Genomic DNA, 19334 nt, shown 5'->3' with positions numbered 1-19334 from the left:
CAACCATGTCAGCACATCAGGAAAATACACCCATCTTATACACCAAGAGCTTCCAGCCAGTTGCATTGGCCACCACTGGCTCGTCCGCTTCCAGTTTCTTCTGTTGCCAGTTAGTCTTCTTAGCAATCTATTGCAAGCGGGAGGGTAAGAAAGTTCAAGATCTTCTCCCTGTCTGATCCTGGTATTCCTGCTTGATATAAAATTGTAAATATGACCAATGAAGGAGAAGGACACAACATTCCTGTATAGGCCAGCAGTCATATCCCCCTTTCCCATTGATCCAGGCTGCCCCATTGATATCTGCCATATTGCTTCATTTAATCCATTTACTTTCAGTTAATTCTTATGTGACGAGTAAAGTCGCTTTATTCCCTCAAGAGTTTTTTTAGGGCACTTTAACAATTATAAACAATGAAAACATAATTTTGTTAAATGAGAAACTGATGCAAATGTTTACATTCACCGTAAGGCTACGTTTTAACGTATCATCAGTGTTCATTCTATGAGGACGTTACAGGAATAGTTAAAACATTATGAACATATTTTTATTCACCAACAAACACAGTCATATATGTGATAGAATGAGGTAGTTTTGAGGTTTTCTGAAAGTAAGCCAGAATTTTATAGTAAACTGAAAAGAATGTGTAGGTGAATAAACATAAAAAGTTACACCCATAAAACTGTGAATTGATTGTTTAGCATGCGAGGCACTGAGTCATCCAGCAAAAATGTGTGAAAAACAGACAAAGTTGAACTATTAAATGTTTGATCTGGAACTGAAGGATATGTCGTTTCCTGGACATATGTAATAATCACTGAAAGTTCATTGTTTGAACTTAGAATGTCCAAAAGGAATAGGTTTAACATGCTCATACTGTGGTAACAGGACAACACCCTATGATTGGTGTCATCACCCTTATTTGCAATTATTACAAATGTGTTCTCTTATTACTTTGCATATGTTTCGTGGGCTGTATATATATATTAAGAAAATAAACTAATACATTTTCATTATCTTTGTTTCTCATATTTCTCCACCCCACCTCTTCGTTCACCATAAATCATAGATTTTCCTGATCCGTGATTTCCTTTCCTCATGCTTGTGTAGGCTGATGTAACCTTGATTATCTCTTTATCTACATAGCTTTGTGCTGTAAAGTGGTCAGCACAGGATGTATTAATCATATGTCTTCCTTCAGTAGCTCTCTTACCAGTGCAGTCAGTGTACAATTTAATATGGAGTGGAGGACAAAATATAACAATGCATACATGCAAACAAAGGGGAAAAAACAAGGAGCACAGTGAAATAAAAAAGTAGATTGTGGCACATTTTTTTTGTAAAAAAAAATGACACCATATGCTTTATGTATTGAGTCCACTTTTCATTGTGTTCAAATTTCAGTTTATTTTGTTGATCTTCCCAGAATGGCAAAGTTCAGTTACAATTCGTAGATGAAGCATTTTCTCGTGTTCCAATTCCTTGTGTTCCTATTGCAAAAGGTCAATTAGGATTTTACGAGCATGGAATGTTTCCTCAAAGCGTGCTTTTACAATGCAAGAATCCAAATAAATGATGCAATAGTTTTGTGAGGCACTGCTATATATATTAAAATAAAATCGTAAAGATCTCTGAAATCAACATTTTTGTGTGATTTGTTTGATTTTAATGCACACTAGAACCGATGCATCATTTATTATGACCAAGACTTGTTCAAAATCCCTTTGTAAGACTAAAATCTTTTTAAACTATTTTTATGGGATAAACAAAAAATATTGTACAATCTAAAAACATGTTACAGATTTAGTCAAACACTGTACATGCATCTGTGCTTTGTGATATCACTTTGTGATAATCTAGGCATTTAAAGCAGCTGTCCATTACTGGATTTTATTTCAGTTTTGCAAAGATGATAAAACCATGATATCAAATTCAAGGGAAGTGTGCTTTCCCTCCCTCAGCACCTCCTTCTCGAAAAAAGTATTGTTACCAAATGCCAACGCCGGTCAAAGACATTATTCGGCCTGTGCCCAAGAATTAAATGCTGCCCCCCCCAACAAAACCATGCCCACCAAAACTACATCTACATACATTATGTGTCACCCACATTAGCACACACAGATACTAACGGCCACACCCAGACACCCACACTAACACACATGCATACAGAAATACGCAAATAGAATGCTAACACACTCATCCAGAAATTCACACTAACACACACATCAAGACACTCACACTAACATGCACACACACCCACACACACTAACATACTCAGACACACAGACACTCACGCAAACACATTAACGCAACTGGACGCTAACACACTTTAACAACACACACAGATACCAATGTTAACATTCAAAGACCTTGTTATTTAATTTCTGAATCTGTCCTACTTTAAAAAGGCTATAGCAATCGAGAATGCAATGTGTCCTTGCCACCACAGTGCGCATCGCTATTTTTCTCTCTACTTTTTTAAAATTGTATTTCTCGCTATTTTCAAAGGTGTTACAGTTGTCACTTTTACATAAATGGAACCAGGGGTGCTCTAATGTTGCAACAACATAATTCCTATTGCTCTTATAAGAGCATATTGTGCATATATTTAAACATAGTGACTTCAAAAATGTTTTCTGCAGATCAAGATTTATAATTTTGCCTCTCCAAAAAACTTTTTTTGATCTGTTGGGTTTAAAAACTAAAATGCTGAGCCTTACAGATTTTATTTTTTTATATTTCATACATGCGTAACATTGCAGCTATTTCGGTATATTAAATTATGTATCAAAACATTTAATTGCCTTTGTTGTATGTCATTCACATAACAAAGCTAAATATAATTTCCATGCAAGGCAGATTAAAGAAAAATCTTCCTGATGAAATAATTTAATTACAGGAAGAAGCAAAATCAGGGAAATTCCACAAATGCTGGGGGGCTTAATCAGATTGCTAAATAAAGCATTGTCTAATGACTTCTTTGTAGGGTTAAATGTGTGGTAGCGCACAGAAAACGCCAGCTTGAACTCTGAAATGAAGAGATGAAACAATGTGCATATAAAAGCAAATAGACTTTATTCACATCCTTTATTCACATTGCAAAAGGACCAGGCTAAGCGTTTTACGAGTTTCGCACCATTGTTGCTTGGTCCTCCCTTTGCAGCTATAACAGCTTTCACTCATCTGGAGAGGCTTTCCGCAAGATTTTACAGTGTTTTTTGTGGGGATTTTTGCCCATTCATCCGTTTGTGAGGTCAGGCACTCATGTTGGACGAGAAGGCCTGGCTCGCAATCTCTGTTCCAGTTCATCCCAAATGTGTTCAATGAGGTTGAGGTCAGGGCTCTGTGCGGGCCAGTCAAGTTCTTCCACACCAAACTCTTCCTACCATGTCTTTATGGACCTTGCTTTGTGCGCTGGGGCACAGTAATGCTGGAACAGAAAAGGGCTTTCTCCAAACTGTCCCCACAAAGTTGGAAGCATAGCATTTTCCAAAATGTCTTGGTATGTCCTTTTCAGCATACCAAGACATTTTGTACAATGCTTTATGTTCCTCTAATGCATGAACAATGTAGTGGGATGACAAGTGAATAACTTCATGAGGACTCAACTTAAGGTAGGGCCGGCATCATCTGGAGAAACCTAACCAGATGGCCCATATAAGAGATTCTACTTGAAACCGTTAAAATGGCCAGCATAGAATAGAGGTTCCATAAAAGTTGCTCAAAAAAAACACAAGTAAATGTTACATAACATCACTGTTGATGTAGACAAGTAAAATAAACCAAAAAAGCTTTTGGTAGTGTCACAGAATGAGAAACATTTTTATAAACGCTAACTATAACTAAATAAATATTAAACTATCATGTCTAAGCTGATGTTTAAGCAGCTGTTAACCAGTTCAACACATCTGGATAAGACAAACTGTGTGAAAAGTTGCTATGTTACTCCTTTAATTAAAATAGTTGATTAGCTTAATGCTTCACACCAAGAAATGTATACTGTTTGATACATCTGTAATAGAATGCAATTAGAGATGTCCCTTTGGGTCCCGTCAACAGCCACAAGGGATGTGGTAATACTTTGGTGCAGGTTAAGGTCTATGTAGCAATTCCCAATAACAGTGTAAGAATTACCTAACTGTGTGTGGAGAACACCCTGATATGGCATAGTGTTCTGAGGCCCAGGAACCAGGTACCTCACAGATTGTGAAGAAGCAGTTATGTTAGAGGTCTGTACCAGCTGCTGCACAGTCCTCCAACTACATGATACTGTGGCAGGCACAACTGGTCTTGGAGTGGGACAGTTAGATATGCTTGCCAGGGGTCAAATATTATTAAGGTCCTGCTACTACAGGATATCTACAGTTCTTAAACGTAGGTACTATGTCACAGGTTTAATTGTTTAATACAGAATTGCTAGATACCAATATAATGTGATACATAGTTTATTCCCAAATGGAAAAAGTATAAAAGAGTTGAAACTACGAATTACCCAGGGCCAACCACATCAAATTTCTATCGCATACAGATCTTAAGAGAATGACCCCTGAGGCTGCAACCAGAGTAGGTTAAAATTGTTACCTTATGGAAAGAAGCTAAGGGAAAACAGTCCTTCAAAATTGTCCAGCTGACTTCCACATTGGTCTAAATAACAATCAGATTGGTTATGTAACATGTATATCTAGTGAAACATTAAAGGTAATTATTTTCCTTATAAGCTGTGTTAACTTAATTGGAATTAGGTTGCGATTTTATGTTGTCTCTACTCAGTTAGACTACTGACCTTATTGATGATTGTTTCAGGAGGCAGAGTATTTTTTTGTGTTTCAGCTATGAAAGCATAGCAAGGAACCATCAAATTGCTGGGTATCATTATTTTTAACCAACTTGTTTATTAGATGGTAGGGAGCACAGGAAAATAAAATTATAGAATATTTCCTCAAATTATATTTACATAACCAGCAAGGCCATTAGGAAGTGTTTAGGGATCCCTTAGGAGTAACTGTAATTAGTTGGTTTGCATTCCAAGTTTTGGAACGCATTCTGTGGTACTTATTATCTAACTTGTGTTACTGTAAGGTTGTGGTAATTTCCGTGGTAGTACGAGGGAACTGGACAGGGAGCCAAGAAAAGTGGATGGGGAGTAGGCCAAATGCAGTTAGGAAATGCTGCTCCCCGAAAAATAAATAAAATGACCCAGAGACCCAGAGAAGCAGAGCTTTACCTGGGGACACCTGGTCAAATCCAACGAGATCTCAGATATGCTTATTATTTAACATACACCATATCATTGCATCTAAATTGAGTACATTTATTTGGTTTAGCTCTGTAAGGAAAGCATTTGGGATAATTAACTGATATTGAATATAAAATCATTTAAAAATAAAGTCATGGTTGTCTCTACTTTTTATGACAAGTAATCTTATTAGTCAGTTTAATTCTGACTTTGATCATTGTATAAAATGTTTAATATATACTTAAAAGTGTGAATGAAATAAAATAATTCATATGCATTGCTCGGAAAGACTTTTTGACTTATTGATTTGATGGTGCTAACAAAGTACAGCTTGATGTCTAAAACCCCAATAGGAACGTGCTGTCCGTAACCTAATAAATACCTCATGGTCAGAAAAATTACTTGGAAAGATCTGTAATTTTAACTTTACAAATGTTAAACAACACATCCAATTTGAATCAGATATCTGGGATAATGGAGAAATTGGACTAATCTGCAATTATGCAGGGTAGGAACACTTGATAAAACTTGATAAAGTTTGCCAGCACTTGAATACAGACATTAGGCTCAGGAACACATTGCAAGCTTTTTTAGGAACTACTGACATAAGTGATGATGTTATTTTCTGTTCTTTATATAGGATCTATCATTAACCCCAGCCGCCCTTTGCTCTGTAGAGTGTTTATTTCTCCCATAGTATTTAATCATATCTGCGGTTGCCTCTTATCTACTAAACCCTCAAGTAAACATTTTTTCTTGTATTTTCCACTTATAGAGAGAGATCACACATTCATGTAATTAATGGTCTTTACTGATATACAAATAAGTAACTTCATTTGATACCAGTTCAAATTTACCTTAGACAGGTTCAAACACACATGTAATAATGCTAGCATTCTTTGTGTGTGTGTGTGTGTGTATATATCTATATCTATCTGTATATATATATATATACACACATACACACAATAACATTTAGTTTTAAATATTTTTATTTTCCATTGCAAGTATAGATGCATGGGGCATTTAATCAGAGATAATTTTGGGAGAGACCCATATAACCTAGATTGTAGCTGCACCTTTTTCCTTTACTTTTGGGTTTGTAAAAGTGGGAGTGTTGAGGTTTGTCTGTGACGCTACTGAACAGCTGCCAGAAGTCCATATGGGAAGTCCCAAAAGGACAACGCTGAGATCTCAACTTCATATAAATAGCTGATTACAGGACACAGGAGCACTAAGAATGGGAGAATGGAATGCTTGACTTAATCCTGCCTTCCACAAGAACTAAGAAAATACACAGTTAAAAAGGAAAATTATATTTAATCCAGTAAATGTGACACAGCTTCATAGCTGTACCACCCGCAGGTTTCAATTATTTCACTATAGTAACCATTTGAGTATCTGTTAGATATTTGCACATCACGTTGGAGAACAATTATTTATATGTGGAATAATTCACAAATATTTTTTAAATATTAAAATGAAAGTCTACGGAGGAAACAATTTGACTTAACTCACATTGCCATAGAATCAGCTCAATGTAATTTTAGACCACCCAAAATATCAAGTTCACAGATTAAGAAAGTTTATTGGACCAAAATGAAATACAAACAGTTTTCTACGAATGCTAACCTACATTTTTTATATACAACTCTGTATTCTATGCTCAAGGAAATAAACATTTTACAAACATTTTACATATAGAATAATATATACTGGGTATACATGGTGTAAAACAACATAAAAAATTATTACTCTAGGTTCATATTCGTGTAATATTATATATATATATATATATATATATATATATATATATATATATATATATTCTGTGCTATTTTATTATGATATTTGGTAACCTTTTCAGTGCAAGTCCAGTTCTCAGGTCCACTTAACTCTAGAAATGGACCAGTAACCTAGCATATTGCGTCATTGTTTTGTTAAAAATGGTTTAATAAACGTGCTTTAGGTTACTGTGTTCAGTAGTATGACTTGATATACAGCCAACCATCACTGCTCAAGCTTCGGTTTTTCTACGTATGTGAATGTTTTGCTATCAAACTAAAATTTATTTCATTGATTTAGTTGTGGCTTATTCAAGCAATGTTCTCATGCAAGTTATTTATTTATGACTTGTCGGAGAGCTTGCAGAAGTTTCCATTGGTTTAAAAGTATTTATTGAATTTTGACATGCTACATTACGTGATGTTATTTTACAAAAATACATTTGGAAAACAGTATATTTTAATTGCTTTGCATTTGGTGCATAGAGTATAAGTATTTTATTTATCTGATACATACAAGTCGAGTTGATTGTATTTTTCTTTTTCTTGCTGAATGTAACACTTTTGTGACTAAATACTGTACAATATAATTCTTTAACCATGTAAAAGTTTGTCTCCTGCATATTTGACACAAATGTGACAAAAAAGAAGGCACTGCTAAATAAATTTAATATGAACTTAACAAAAAATAGGGAATTATTTATAAGGTCTTTATTTAGTTTTTGGTTTAGAAATATTCATTGGTAACACGCCATTGGAGATTGTAATGATTGCAGTGCACCCCAACTATCAAACAACATAAAAAACCACACACAACTTTATGTGTGTATTGTATTTGTATACTTTCTACAAACATTGTTGTTAGAATGATTTTTAAAGATGCAAAACAAAACATAAAAAATTGCATGTTCTATCATGGTTCAATTCCGCTTATATTAACTGAAATTTTCATTGTTTATAAATCCATGGCTGCTTTAAGATTTTGTGATATGCTGCGCTAGTTGAACTACAGTCTTCATGCTGGCTTAACATATTTGCAAAAGACACAAGTGACTCATAAGTAAACATTTTTCATTCTAAAGAGTGTCTTCATTTTCCCACAGATCTACTCCTGTCCAACAGCTGTATTCCATTGGTGGATTCTGCCACCGAAGGTCTGGAGTCACAAACTTTGCTGCTTGATGAAGAGAGGGGAAGGCTGCTAGTTGGAGCTAAAGATCACATCTATCTACTCAATCTGGTTGATTTAAACAAAAATATAAGGAAGGTCAGTTAGTTTTAAGCCATTGGTCTTTATGATAAATGACTTGTAAGCATTGGTTGCAGCATGTTATGACTTCACATTTAACACTTTCCTGGTTACTGGTCTATGTAACATTAGCTATGAATTGCTTATCACTTTTTTAAAAGTAGGATGTGACTAAATTTAAAAAGCAGAGAAGCAATTAATTTGCCAGCTACTTAGATACATTTGGAATGCAAGGCATTTTTCTCCAAGCAAAAAAATAAGTCATATGTTTTTAGAAAACACAACATTTTCTTATGTAATATGTATGAATCAGAGCTTACTTAATTGTGCTTTGTTCTAACCAAGTGCTCCAAATATATTTCCCAGATCTATCACATTCATATAAAATATCCCCAGGGGCTGTTAATTCTAAACTAAGCATTTTACACAGATTTGTTTTGTGTACCAATGCCTAATGACTGATATATATTCAGGGTTACTTTAGGATTTAAGGTGCCCGGTGCAAGAAGAACTTACAAAGCTCTTTGGTCCTTAGGAAGGGATAGGCAGGGCTCCCACTCTTCCTTACGTCTACGATATTTGTAGATCTGAGAGGAGCTAAGTGCTTGGATTTTTTATCATATCCCAGCTTTCTTCTTTACTCTTTTTCTAAGCATGGGGTCATGGGCAACATTACTTGAAAATGAGAACTTTGCTTATCTATCAACACATATGTACAAAATGAATTATATGGTCATGTATGGAGTGCCACTTATTTACGTGATGGTACAGACAATCCTGTCTTCCAAGCTTCTATTGTATACAATGTGTATAATGTTCTTGACTGTGATGTCAGTGGATAATTATTATAAAGCCATATGATGCGCATTGCATTTAGGAAGCTTCTGCTACAAATATACATTGTAAATGTGCATTACATTCTTACACGCTAGGGTAATTTGTTTTATAAGTATGTCAGTTTTAGCAGTGGCTATAAACCATGTCAGAGCTGTTTGACGACATCATGCTGATCACAAAATCTTGTAAATGTCAGTGAGTCAGAAATAATTCCTCTCGTTTATACAATAGGCAGAGCACCAAACACTGCTTTACTGCATTTGTCAGTGGGAAACACTCAATAGTTTATTCTATATAGTAAGTCTGGCATTACATCTTCATAAAGCTATGTTAAGTTGTTCTGCTCTAACAATAGTTATAGAACACATATTCCCTAGCATTTCTTTATGACCAGACTAGTCTAGCATCTAGGTAATATAGATTTAGGAGACCTTCAGTGATCCATTGTTTGCTGTCTAGAGACTTAGTTACCTTTTAAAGAGCACCGTCTTTTTTCCTATTAGTATCAATGGGTATGGTACCAGATGTCTTATTATATAGCTGTCTCTTCATCTACCACAAAGGAAAATATGATGGTGGACTTCTTGTGTTGCATATTATGGCAACTCAAAGAACCAACTCACTCACCAGGGCACTCCCAAAATGCTCAGAGAATGTTTCCAGCTTTTGGTATGGCTGTCAAACTCCATTCATAAGAGGGTTTATTCACTAAGGCATCCATTGATTAAAGGTAAAGAAACAATCATATAAAGATCTATTGTTTAATTACTGAAAGCTAAGCAGGTCTCTTGTCCATTGACACATGTGTGAAAATGGTCATCCAAAGTTACTATCTGCATATCATTTTGAAAGTATTTTCTTTGATTCAGCCTTAGCTATATTAATAGTCTGATGAGACCTGATGTTTTATTGTCTTTTAAGTTCATTGGACTGAAGAGTTACTTTTATATTCTAATAGATGAACCTTAATTTTTTTTAAAAGGGATACACACTAGTATCTTCTTACAATTTTGTTAGGTAAGAGTCTGGATTACATCACTTTCTCCGAATTTAACATGGTTTGTCATGACATATTTACATGTATAAACACATCAAGATGACTTAAAAGATGCTCATGCCAAAAGGTAACAGACCGTGGCAGAATGAACCCATTTCTGTCACAATATCTAGTCTATAGTGTTTATGTTGGCCTAGTGCCATCATTCCTCAAATCACTTTTTTTTATACATGTAGAAGTGACGTCAATGTTATATTTTCAAAGATGGTAAATCAGAAGCCATTTGCAACTTGACGCACGTGAAAAAAAACAGAAAATCTTTCAAATGTGACTTTGCTGTGTCTGTTATGGTATGATTAAGTATGTGAAAGAAACTTTCTTCTTTCTAACAAACTAATACATAGCAACATAGTAATTCTAAAATGACAAACCTTATATGTGTGTGTATATATATATATATATATATATATATATATATATATTTACCTTGTTTTGCCCTATAGCAAAACTAATATTATAATACTTAAATCTAATTGCTAAAACTATTGCTGGCTAAAACTATTGCTGGCCCTCTGGACAACTCCTTATGGTTCTATTCCTTCCCACATTTCAATGAACAATCAGGGAATTTGTTATTCTGGAACAATGCAAGTGTCTGGATATAACATTGTTATCGATGCCTACATATTTTCAGTAATATTAATTATAATAAGGATTATAAAATCATGTTTTTCATACAGTATTTAATTATTGAATACAGTGCATGAGTGCATGTAGTACACATATAATCTTTATTACTTACAAAAATGAAATTCCACTTATACCTGAATATTTGCAGTAAAAAAGATTTTTTACATACTGTAAATTAACGTTAAATGGCCATCTCTGTACCTATCTCTTGGTCTAAATCTGGTATAAATCCTGTAATTATGTATCCTTCACAAGTGGAGAACCAAGGAGGGTGATAACCAAGTTATTTAATTCTAACAACTCACACAAAATGGCCATGTAAACATGGAATATCAGGATTAAGTACAATTTAATTTCCATAACTTCGCTTTTCAGATAAATTTGCAATGGATTTTAATCATGTGTCAGGGCAACATGGGGATGAGAGGGATGGCAAATTGTAGGGGGAATGCCATGCAAGTTGAAATGACACTGGAGTGCATATGTTGTCTAGAGTATCCCTTTAGAATACATTTAAATAATTTATTATAACTCAAAAAAAATAAGTCCTAGTACTGTTGAATACCCAAACCGTTCTCACATATAATTTTTAAATTGTAAAATGATACCTTATTCATATATATAACACATTGCTATATAAAGAAATACATTTGTCAAAGTTGATGTGTTGTTAAATGATAAACCTTCAGGGGAAATAATAAAATTATAGACCTGCTAAGGTTTATCTTATTATCATACTTGAAATTGCAGTTAATAAAATGGAACACCGCCTTTAAGTACCACAAGCATGTTTTGGCTGAACCATCAATAATTAAATAATATATATGGAAACCTGTCAATAAACCAGCCATTTTGTCATCAGATTATCCATATAGGTATATGATCAACCAAAGCCTTAGGTATACACTACTGATGAGTGAGCGCAATTTAATTACATTTCTAGCTCAAGTAATTTGATCTAGAGGAGTTAATGTTGGAGCTCAAACAGAGAACAATAGGAATGGTGTTTCCACAAAAAAAAATCAGAGCCTGATGTTATGCTAACAAAATGTATCCAGTCGGTATAGTTGGCAAAGCTTGGTAACCTAAGACTTATACCAGAAGTGGACTGGTGCCATGTAGGGCCCATGGCAAAGATGTGTAGTGGGACCTTCCTGTAGCAGCCACCACTAGATCCTGCAGATCCCACAGGCCAATATCTTCTATGGACAAAAGTAATGGGACACCTGACCATTATGCCAACAGGGACTTTGATGACATTGCACTCTTAGAATATAGATCTTAATATGAAGTTGGTCCCCCCTTTTCAGCTATAACATCTTCCATTCTTCTGGGAAGCCATTCCATAAGATTTTGGAGTGTTTCTGTGGAACTTTTTGCCCATTCATCCAGTAGAACATTTGTGAGGTCAGGCACTAATGTTGAATAAGAAGGCCCACAATCTTTGTTGCAGTTCATCCCAAAAGGTGTTCGATGGAGTTTAGGTCAGGGCTCTGTGCAAGGTAGTCAAGTTCTTCCACACCAAATTCATCCAACCATGTCTTTATGGACCACTATATGAACAAAAGTATTGGGACACACCTCTTAATTATTGAAACACTTCAAAAACCTGTGGAAAGCCTTCCCAGAAGAGTGGAACCTGCAAAGGGAGCACCAACTACATATTAATGTCTATGTATTTGGTGGTATAATGGTCAAATGTCCCAATACTTTTGTCCATATAGTATATATGCACTATTTTTTTTACATGCTACATGGAAACATTTTAACACCTGGCATGTTAATTTATGCCATGTTAATTCCAGCATATATTTCAACTTTGACTTGCAGCTGATGTTGTTAAGACACTTTCAAAGGCTATATGTGCAGTGTATATATTGTCTTTGTTTTATCATAAATATCCTTTTACTTGCTGTGTTTGCTACCCATTGGCTGGTGTGCCCTCTGACTAATATATTACACTACAAATTTGATTTGTTTGGTAAAGGTGAAAGTGTGTTTAAAGGATAAATATTTAATGTTTTATTCTGAGGTTCGCATTGCATATAAACACCGTCATTTGTAGAAAAAAAAAAAGAACACACTCAATGATTTTGTTTTAAATGGAAATGTTTATTTTAGTGTCAACCGTCCATTGATCTTAGAGTAAATATTCCAACTCTGTGGTTGTAAAGCGCGTATATGACGTAATTTACAAGTTGCTTAATAAACAGACACAACTATTTACTGAGTACCAGACAAAGCTTTTATTCATTGTGTAATCTATGATGTTCTATACAAATAAAACCATCTAATTTGTTAGTGATGCTTCAGAAATTGTCATAACAACACCAGCGCTCCCAAATAATATTATTATTAATTTTCTGCATCTTATAAAGTATGTTAATATTTCTACTAACTGAATAGCACAATATCCTAAGTAGATGGTAATAATTAAAAAATATAGCATTTGTATACAAATTGTAAACATTGTATATACATTTCTTCTTATTAAAATCCTTTCTTAATTAAATTATATTTGCCAGCATTGGAACAAATTTCGCTACCCCTTTTATTTATTTATTGCTGGTATTCATCATTTTGCAGGGCTTTACAATATTGTTTTTACTTGCATATTCTGATCCAATAAATGAAGAGAATGTTTGTTTTCCAGAATAGTTTAATAAAAGGGCACTTCACATATCTGAAGAGTCCATCTCGTAAAGACGTTTTTCTATATTGGTGGGCTGCTGGAGAAGGGTAACCTTTCTCTGAATTATCTTCATAATGACAGAAACCTTACATGAGAAAATGACTGAACTGGTTTGACCCAGTGTCTTCTTTCACTTAAGCATCCTTAAGCAATCCATATTACTATGTTATTGCTCCACAACAAGAAAAATAAAGCCTTTATTGGTCGAAAAACAGATAGATGGATTACTTTTTAATAACGGTGTCCTCGCATTGATAAGTTAACATTGGCATAACTAGATCAGGAAACAGATGTTCTTCATTATGAGCAGACAAAAAGAAATCGCTAATGATGTTTAGCTCAGGGAATGCAAGTAACGTCAGCAAATTTAATTTGAATAACAATGGCACGTCATATAGAGACATTGTGCAAGGCTTTACGTTAATTTAATAATCTACAATTACTGATATTTTTTTAAAAATTCGCATGGCATAATTATCTTCATGGAAGCTTAGGCTAAACTAACTTCTGTAAATTTAAATAAAAATCCCCAAATTAGGATGAAACGCTATCGCAACTCAAGGGAGCATTGTGGTTGCGGAATTTTAAGTAGGGCTCATTCAGATCTGATGAAGTGAGGGACCCCCTGAGAGGGGCTGTATTAACTTTGACCAGTATATTAATTCCACACTAAGACTGTGTTTATGATCCTAATGTATAGCTAGAATCTCACAGCATTTTATGTCAGTGGATTTTATGTCTGGGATATTTTTTCTCTTTGTTAAAATGCTCTTTCCCTTTTAACCCCTTAAGGACAATGGGCGGTCCCTAAACCCATTGAAAACAATGAATTTTGAGCCCGTACATGTATGGGCTTTGTCATTAAGGGGTTAACTACTTACCGATCTGTACTGCACATGCATTGCTGACTAGGCACGCATGATAGAATGTAGTTTCGAGAGTAGCGATACTTATGCTGGTGTCACACAGATTTATTACACTTTTAAACATATGTGCATTGCATTGCTTAATTTGTATGTAAAGAAATCAGTTATTCCCATCAGTAGGAATTAATTAGTTTAGATTACATATTTTCCTCTGAAGCCATCAAACCCCCATGCCACCTGCTAGCAATGCAGAAAACTATCTTAAACTGGTGTTAATTAAGAAGCAAAATGCAGTCCCGTGTTGAGTTACCAAGATTTATAAAGGAAAGGTGTGTATTTAGTTACATTCTTCATATGTTAGCAAGCCAATGCAATTCATTTTAACTGTGCTTCAACAATAATAACAATTCTAAATCTTTTTCAGATTTACTGGCCTGCCGCTAAAGAAAGAGTAGAATTTTGCAAACTTGCTGGGAAAGATGTCAATGTAAGTAGGAAAGGGGTTTTTTCATTGCTGTTGCATTATAACTATTTGTATTAATGAAAGACTGTCTATCTATCTATCTATCTATCTATCTATCTATCTATCTATCTTATAAATACAAATTATAATTTGCAATTGGGAAACTAAAATAATCATCTAGAATGTCTATGGGTAGGTATATTTTAGCTTGTTTTGTATGTACCTAGGGTAAGCAGGTGGTCTATAAAAAATAGTTCTTGCAATTCCATACAAGTAATCCTGGGATTATGTTCCTGAGTAAAGCCAAAGTACACATGATTATATTTTCTTGCTTGATTAGTACCCATTGTACAGTGCTACAGAAGGTGATGGTGCTATATAAAACAATGCATAATAATAATAATAATAATAATAATAATAATAATAATAATAATAATACACCATTCTTAAAGGAGACCTGTCACTTTTAACATAGCTAAATTATTATTTTTTTCAAAACTGCCTAACAGTGTAACTGTTTAATTATTTCAATGATTTAAGTTATATATGGTTTAAGTAAGGGGCTATTTTACCCCAAACGGTGGGGAAAATTAGGAACGTTATAGAAATAAATAACCATACAAAGGTAACATTGTTGCTTCAAAGGCTATATAAATGTAACGTGGTTCAGAATACATATACATTTATTTTATTCTGTAAAAAAAGAATCATGAATTGATAGTTCAACATTAAGCAACCAACACCAAATGAGTCAATGTTGAATGCACTAGACTGAAGAGTCAAATGATCACTTGGATACCTAAAGCATGGAGTAGGATTGCAACCTAAAGTACATTTTTAATACCAAAAGCTAAAGACTGAATATTTTAAAGGTACTGACATTCTGATTCATTATTATACTATTCCAACTTCTGTTTTTCTCATTTTAGACAGAATGTGCAAATTTCATCAAAGTACTTCATCACTATAACAGGACACATGCTTATACTTGTGGTACTGGAGCGTTTCACCCTCTGTGTGGATTTGTTGAGCTTGGAAGTCCTAAAGAGGTAATATTATCTGCAACATGAAACGGCATAACATCATCCATCATGCGGTTCATTATATTTTGGTTTTTTAAAAAAAATGCTTTGGCATATGATGAATCAACATGTCAAGTGTATTAGAAAAAAAACGTAGAAATACATTTGTTCACACATTTCACATATAGATGTTTCACACTTTATGGGCCATCAGCACCTTTAACCAAGTGTGAGGCAGGGAAAGAAGATTAATATGGTGTTATTTAAGAAGGGCTTCTATTTTAATTATGCCTTCTGTGAAAGAGTGAGCAGGATGAGGTCAGGGGGATGTTGATTTTGTTTTAAGCACACAACCCATTGGATGTGAAATGTTTTGTTGAAAATATCTGCAAAACTATAAAGACAACCAGATTTTGTATTTTATATATTTGTATTAATGATCCATAGGTTAATATAAGCGGTTAATATGTGTAGTATTGGTCACCTGTCGTTGAATAAAATGACTATTGTAGTCCTCCAATCTATATTGATTGATTTTAAGTCCATCTTTCAGATCGAAAAAAATATTTTTACATTTTAACATGAAAATCTATACACAGGAAATAATCTTCAAGCTAGACACGCAATACCTGGAGTCTGGAAGGCTGAAATGTCCCTTTGATCCTGAACCACCATTCGCTTCAATAATGACAGGTAAAAAAAAACTGACACACCAGAGAACATGAAACACCTTATTTAGTTTAGAGAACCAAAAAAAAAACAACAGATCCATTCACAGCATGAAGTTTTCAATAAGGACTAGATAAAGAATGTGCCTCTTACATGGAGATATGAAAGCAACGATTGATGACGGTTTCTTGGACACAGAGGAATTTACTTTGTATTTATAATCCATTTCATAATTCATATTTCTTGTTAAAGTTTCATTGTATGCAACATCAAAATGTGTTTTGTAATTAATGATCAAGTGTTACACAATGCCTATATGATTTTAATTGATCTACAGTTTATTTTAAACAATAGTAGCTTATTGTGTATGCAACTAATGGCACTTTGAAGAGGTTTCTTTATTCCTTCTGGGTTGAAAGTTCTTCGGAGATGTTGAAATTTACTTCTAGCTTGGAACAAATTATGTTATACTCTTATACGTGGATAGATGCAGTTTTTAACCGTAGGGCAAATTCAGCACAACTTCCAAAATCAGACTTGAGCTACATCACTTACCCGTACAAACATAATTACATTGACTTTTTTCAATAACTATATAATTGTTTTAGAGACATTTGGTGTGAATAAGTATTACTTCCCAAACCCAATCTTATGAACATCAACATGAGTTAATCTCTTAAACATATCTTCACCATCTATAAAAAACACACTTTTACAGCATAGACACAAAGCATTATATATCACATAAAATATAACAAAAAAAAAACAGAAGGATAAGTCAGATGTTTAAGACACACTTAAGACTTCCAAGAATACAACAACTCTGTATTTTAAAATCAGATTAAAATTGATATTCCCTGGCTTTTTATGGAAGTCTTCAATAAAAGTAATATTTCATTTTATGAGGACATTTTCGTTGGTGCAGAATATCTTATACTGCAGGCCAATGAATGCTATATGATTCCAACAAAAATTTGACTATAAAGTAAGGATTTGTGGTATCTTACACAGCAATTATCTTAATTAAATAAGACTTGCCATATGTTTATCTAGTACATTTTCTGCAGCTTCTGCAAAAAATACAGAAAGAGGATATAACGTACATGAAAAACTTAAAAAAAAGGCAAATAGCTATTTTGGATATAGGAAAGAATGAGAGGAGTTTCAGAAAAGGGGATCTTGTCTTTGCATCACAAGTATCTCCATGTAATGGAGAAATACAATACCATGTAGAGATGGTACATATGCTCATATTCCATAATTATTGTACTCCTATACTTGGTGAAATGCAGTTGAGCAATTGGTATTTGTAGTTCTTCAACAGCTAATACCTAACAAAGGTCTATTGATGGTGTTACACAACTCTTTTAAGTTCCCTGGCATGATTTAAGATCCATGCATGCCTAGTATTGTCTTCAATACCAAGTCATCTAACATAAAGGTAGAGCAACGTGCATAGATTTATCAACATTTGTTTGTTCAACAGTTCTGCCTCTATATTAAATACAATTACATTTTCCTTTAAGGGTTTGGAATTTATGAGCTGAATCGAATCATTGGCATATCTAACCTTTGTTTTTACTTAACATTTTTTAAAGTAATTTTCTGTACATAAACTGTTTAATAATATGAATACATATGTTAACAATTTTTGTTTGTTTGAACCTCTAATCCATTCCAAATATGGATTTCTGTTTGAATATACTCAATATGTAGATGCCAAAAAGTCATTCAATATTATTAACTATTTATTATTGAAATCAAATACGTGAATCCAAATGTAAAATTCATGAGTGATAGGAAATTGAGATTTCATTGTAGCAAACCCTGAAACACGTAAGATAGGTTTTGTACCATAATGGCACATGTATATACAAACATAGGAGTAATATGCCAAAATAGAGCTATTTCCCAAGATATTTGGCTCTGTCATATATCGAGTGACAATGGGCATGCCTTTTCGTATAAATAATCAATTATAGATGGGATTAATGAGTTCAGGAAAGGTCTCCTTAATACGTTGGTAACATAAAAAGTTTCATTATTGTGCATATTGGCAGATAAGAACTTGGGAAGGCTGGCCAACAAGACTTTGTTGCCAATACTTGACCCAACAATATAGTAACACTTAGTAAATAAAGATATTGTGTATGGTCACTTGCTACATCAAGTATACTTCAGTACTCTAAAACATATGTTACATGGCATTAATTATATAAATGTTCAATGTCACTCATGCATAGGATACAGATAAAGGACTTGTTAGGAAAACACATCTTGGTTCAATTTAAGAAGGTTATGAATTACTTGAATGTGTAGATGATTGGTAATCACAATAAAATTATCTGCCTTTTCCTTGTTAAAGAGCACCTGATATAGGTACTATTTCTTCCATAAGAAGGCTTGTTGTATATATGCCCCATAAGCTGACTTGTGTGGTCTCGCATCTGGTGACATTCAAGATCTATTTGACCCTTCTACTAAAAGAATGGTGAAAGCCTCTTTTGTCACCAGTATGTTTTTGTATGTTTCAGTTCTTTGGTAACCAGCAAATATACTACCTAATGATATACAGCAATTAGAATAAAGCTAAACAGAATGCAGTTCTAATTTTAGGAAAGTTTTTGCAATGTCTGAATTCATGAAACATTCAGCAGTTGTTCATATGGTAACTGAAATTAGTGCTTCATCTATAAATTATTGTTACTATACTTATTGAACATGTGGATAGAGTTAAATAAAACACTGAAAAAATGTCGCTATCAATTTCCCATGTATGCTGTTGAGACAGTGGGTGTCTCATACTTGGCTAGTGCAGTTTGGTGTGGGAT

General features: G+C 33.9%; 1 protein-coding gene across 2 annotated transcripts in view; it reads left to right on the top strand.

Annotated features, from left to right (window-relative positions):
- The window catches only part of SEMA3D (semaphorin 3D), a 72097-nt gene that overhangs the window by 20330 nt on the left and 32433 nt on the right, over nucleotides 1-19334 (top strand). For both annotated transcript variants that reach the window (XM_053461990.1, XM_053461989.1), the window contains exons 3-6: nucleotides 8122-8285; nucleotides 14774-14836; nucleotides 15742-15861; nucleotides 16434-16527. In XM_053461990.1, coding sequence (XP_053317965.1) covers nucleotides 8122-8285; nucleotides 14774-14836; nucleotides 15742-15861; nucleotides 16434-16527 — 441 coding nt within the window. The remainder of the gene's footprint in view (nucleotides 1-8121; nucleotides 8286-14773; nucleotides 14837-15741; nucleotides 15862-16433; nucleotides 16528-19334) is intronic.

The sequence above is a fragment of the Spea bombifrons genome, chromosome 4 (assembly GCF_027358695.1).
Source record: "Spea bombifrons isolate aSpeBom1 chromosome 4, aSpeBom1.2.pri, whole genome shotgun sequence".
Classification (NCBI taxonomy): Eukaryota; Metazoa; Chordata; class Amphibia; order Anura; family Pelobatidae; genus Spea; species Spea bombifrons.
Note: the sequence above shows the minus strand (reverse complement) of the source record. Positions and strands in the feature narration are given on the sequence as shown.